Below are 4,483 nucleotides of genomic sequence, written 5' to 3'. Positions count from 1 at the left end.
TACAAAGGACTCGCCTGGCCTCTCGGTGTGTAGCTAGCACTAGCCCCTAGTCAGCACGGCCAGGTTCCCGGGAGGGCACTGGCTTCGTGGTGCCAACGGGAAATGCCCCTCCCAGGCCGGGCCACCTGCTGAGCTGGGAGGAGGGGCAGGCCGCTGGGGGACACCCGCTGGGGTAGGGCTGCCGCTCAGGAGCGAGACCTGGTGGCTTCCCTCCCCCAGGGTGGGACAGACGCTCAGGGGGCTCCCGGGGCCTCCCGCCCCGCCTCCCGCCTCCCAGTGCAGCCCACCCCAAGGGCTGCACCAGTCCTAGCATCTCTGTTGTGGGAAAACCAACCCCCCAAAAGTAGTTTCCTTGGGGTCAGAGATGAATGAAGTCAACCGTGTTCAGTGTGTATGTGTGTGTGTGTGTGTGTGTGTGAAGGGTGAGGCCCCGGGGCTGGGACCCGGCTGTGTCAGCCTCTGCCCCTGAGTCAGGAAGCTGCAGGCACAGCTCAGTGCTAGCCTTGGTCCCGGTCACACCGCGTCACACCCCACGGCCAACTGTAAGCACTATTTTTAACTTCTGTGAAAACACACGGCATCAGAGGCCAAGCCTGAGCTGCCTTCTCCACAAACCTGTTTCCTGGGCAGAAAGACTGAGGCCTGAGAGGACCCAGCGCTGGACGGACAGAGGGAGGAGGCCCGGAGCTCTTAGGTGGGGGACAGAACCTCCAGGAGCAGGCCTCTGGCCGTGAGCAGCTCCCCAGAGGTCCCCCTAGGCCTGTCCTCCAGGGTCGCAGGCACGTGGGGCCTGGGCTGGCGGTCTAGGCAGGTCCCATCCTCCCGGGCCCTCTGTTTGCCCATCTAAGAAATGGAGAGTGGAGCTGCCCCCGCATTTCCTAGGTGCCCGCCCTACGTCCAGTCCTTTGTCCGACTCGCCCGCCCCGTGTAGGCAGCTGTGCCCACTGTGTGCGCAGCCCTGCACCCCCCATGCCCTGCTGTGCACCACCCTGTGTGCGCTGTGTGGAGGGCTCTGTAACCACGAAGTCCTTACTGTGCCCCCCTTGTCGTTGCACTTGGCTGGCCCGTGTCCACTGTGACCTCGCCCTGCACCCAGTGCTCCAAGCCCCCTCCGGCCACCACGGGGAAGCTGACACAATGTGACAAGAGCTAGAACACTGGGACTTGAGAATTCTGAGCCGAGGCCCTGCCCCCAGGGCCCTGTGGTCCCCACCCCCAACTCTGCGGGATCCCAGCCCCAGGTTTCACAGATGTGGCTCTGGGTGGGGGCACTGAGGCACAGACAGAGGGGAGCCATCTGGAGCAGAGCCACTGCCAAGGAGCATCTGCCCTGGAGTGGGCGCGAGAACCTGGGGAGCCTGGGCTGGGCCTGGACCCTCCCCCTCCCCTGCCTCCAGGGCTGGGTGGGCAAGGGGCCTCTGTCACACCTAGAACTGCAGCGGGGGTCAGGGCTCCGTCTCAGGTGGCCACTTGGGAAATGAGGGGAAAGGAAGGCCCGTTGTGCCTGGGAGGTGGACGGGGAGCCTGGGCTGCCTCAGTGTCTCCCCGCCCGCCTTCCTCCTTGGGCCTTCCCCTGCCCTCCCGCTCCCAGGCACTGCCCTCTTCCAGCACCGGCACCACCGCCTGAGCAGAGAGGCCCCTGGCTGGGAGGAGAGAGGAGCGGCCAGGGCCCGGCAGGCTTTCCTGGGCGACCTGGGCCTTTCTGTCTCCCCAGGCGGGTGGGGCCCCTGGTTTCCCACTCTGTCACCCCCACCCAGGTCACTGGGGGCTGTGATGTGTGGGATCGTCATGGCAGTAAAGTGGGGGCGGGGCCCTAGGCATGGAGCAGGACTATGGAAGTCACCAAGCAGGTGGGGGACCCTGAGCCATCGGATCCCCAGGGCCACCCCTCAGCCAGGAGCCAGCAGCTGTTGGGGGGTGGCCTCAGGGAGTCTCAGGGACCGTGGATCAACTCGGGGACCATATGCTTTAGGCAGCGGCTGTCATGGTCCCCCGAGGCCGTCACTGACGGGGCCTGTGGCCCAGCCTCCCAGGCCCCCGGTCCCAGGCCTGTTCACCAGCTCCCCTGGGGCCACGCTGAGGGTGGCGCACAGTGTGGCTCGGAGCAGGCCTCCCAGGACACCCCGAGACTCTCCTCCACCGGCCAGCGTCCCAGCCCCGTCGTGGAAGCCCAAGTGCATCTCGTCCTGGAAAATGAGATCCTGCCCCGGCCCCGGGGCACGCCCAGGGACAGCTCCGATGGCTTGGCCCAGCTCGGGGGCCACAGCTCCTGGCTTCAGGTGCAGGGTGCGAGGGAGCGCAAGGCTCCGGCTAAAGTCCTGGTAGGCTGGGGCAAAGGCCCCCGCGGCACCCACCAGAAAGCCCCCTGGGGCCTGGCAAGGAGCCAGCAGGCCCCCTGTTTCCTTTCAGGGGAGATTGGCTCGGCTGCAGCCCTAGGTCCTCCTCACGCTCCAGCCCAAGATCAGGGTCGGTGCCGGTGGCCGGCTCAGGCACCTCCGGCTCTGCCGACAACCCTCACGCCGGCAGCAGTGGCACGTAACACCTGCAGCCGCGACCACCTGCCCGGGAGCCTCGCCACTGCCAAGGACTTGTCCCGGGACCTGCCCAGGGAGAGTGGCAACCAGTGGCCAGGCCTCTTGGGGACTTCCAAGGTGGTCACATTCTGCCAGGACAACGTGATCTTTGGTTCTCAGCCGCTGCCCACCCCAGGAGCCACTCTGAGAGACCACACCCCCGAGCTCGAAGCTGCCAGAAGGCCGGTGCTACCGAAGCAGCCTGAGACTCCAGCAGAGAAGCCGCTGTTCTATACCTTTAACCTAGACTGCCCCACATCAGTCCCAGGAAGGCCGGGCACCCCCACGTCCCAGAGGGGCCACCAGGAGGTCAGCTCGCAGCCAGAACGGCAGCCCCTCAGGGTCTGCAGCCGCACCTGCGCCAGGGCACCACCCCCCGCCTGCCAAGTGACCTGCTGTGGGCAGCTCCCGGCCCAGCCTCCCGGGGAAGCCACGCAGAGGCCCGCCTCCAGCGCCCCCACCTGCCAGCTCCAGGACCCTGCGGAAGGCCACGTGCTGGTGTTTGACATGGACACGGGCAACACCAGGCTGGGACTGCTGTGCCAGGACCCCCTGGGCTCACGGGCGGTACTGGTGGGCCTCGTGCCCAACCCCCCGCCCATTTATGCCCCTGAGAATATGCCTTCCACCCGGCCATGGGCCGTGCTCACCGCCTCCCCTAACCGCGATCGCCCCAGCTTCGGGCCCATCTCGTCGGTGCTGTCCAGCCCCGTGCCCTCCAGCCCTGTGCCTTCCAGCCTCTCCTCTGGCAGCTTCCGCGAGGTGGCCCTGGCTCCCAAGGAAGCCAAGCTCAACCTGGAGTCACGGGACTCCCCTGGTACCGAGACACCCATCAGGGTGAGCCTGCTCCCTGCGCCCCTTCCACTGCAAGGGCCCCTCCAGTTCGGAGAGAGGACACTGAGCCGCGTCCAGGATCCTGGCTGGTCCAAACCTGCAGCTGAACAAAGCGAACCCACTCACGCCATCTGGATGCAGAATGCCTCTGCGGGCCAGGCCGGGAGGCTGCCGGTGACCCCAGAGCCCGCCCCCCCAGCCACAGCCCAGGAGGCAGCCAGAGCCCTGCTCCTGGCGGATACAGGCAGCCACACCCGGGAGGAGGCCAGGGCTGAAGGGACTAGGCAGGCCCCCCTCAGCGGTTGGCCCCGGCTCGCTGAGCAGCACCCCCTCTCTGGACAGCCCCCTGCAGCGGGTCAGCCTCCCTCTGCTGAGCTGCACCCCTTTCCTGGCCAGCCCTCTCTCCCTGGAACCCCTCTCGCCAGGCAACTCTCTCTCACTGGGCAGCCTGCCTTTTGCCAAGAGCCCACCATCTCCAAAGAGCCCATCCTCTCAAGAGGCGCCCCCTCCACCAGGGAGGCTGGCCAGGCCCCCACCCCGTGCCAGGAAGGGGAGGCCTTGGGTCTGCCCACCCACGTGGGGATACTTCGGGTGCCCCTGGCCCAGGAAAAGACCTGTGTCTATGTGAGCAGAGAAACGGTGGGCCTCAGTGCCCCTCCCACCTCCAACTCCCATTGGCTCTCCTCCTGGCCACCCGGCAGCTCTCACATGGCCCCCGAGGAGCAGCTCTCCCTGGTCACATTCACCACACCTGGCACCAGCTACAAGGTCTTGCCCATGGCCATGGTGGGCACTGTGTCCCAGGGCCCCGGGCTCAAGCTGACAGCGGAGGGCATTACCGACTCGCCGGTGGTCACGAGCCTTGGCCTGCTCAGCGGGGCCTACTCTGCTCTGCCGGGGCAGTCCCCCGGGCTTTCGCCGGGCCACTTCCAGAGCTCGGCGGCCGTGGTGATCGACACAGGCTCCGGCTTCACCAAGTGCGGCCTGGCCGGGGAGGACCACATCCTCAGCGTGGTGCCCTCCCAAGTGCAGCTGCTGCAGCAGCCCGCCCGGGACCCGCCCAGGTACGCGATGCT

The 4,483-nt window shown here is 67.0% G+C and overlaps 1 protein-coding gene across 1 annotated transcript in view; it reads left to right on the top strand.

The window, feature by feature from the left end:
• The first annotated feature begins 1,623 nt into the window (after positions 1–1,623).
• Positions 1,624–4,483, top strand: part of LOC102770499 (protein piccolo) — a 3,791-nt gene continuing 931 nt past the window's right edge. The window contains exon 1 of the mRNA XM_006770602.2: positions 1,624–4,454. Within this exon, the coding sequence (XP_006770665.1) occupies positions 1,833–4,454 (2,622 nt within the window). The 5' untranslated portion in view covers positions 1,624–1,832. The remainder of the gene's footprint in view (positions 4,455–4,483) is intronic.

Source organism: Myotis davidii, unplaced genomic scaffold, assembly GCF_000327345.1.
Source record: "Myotis davidii unplaced genomic scaffold, ASM32734v1 scaffold663, whole genome shotgun sequence".
Classification (NCBI taxonomy): Eukaryota; Metazoa; Chordata; class Mammalia; order Chiroptera; family Vespertilionidae; genus Myotis; species Myotis davidii.
Note: the sequence above shows the minus strand (reverse complement) of the source record. Positions and strands in the feature narration are given on the sequence as shown.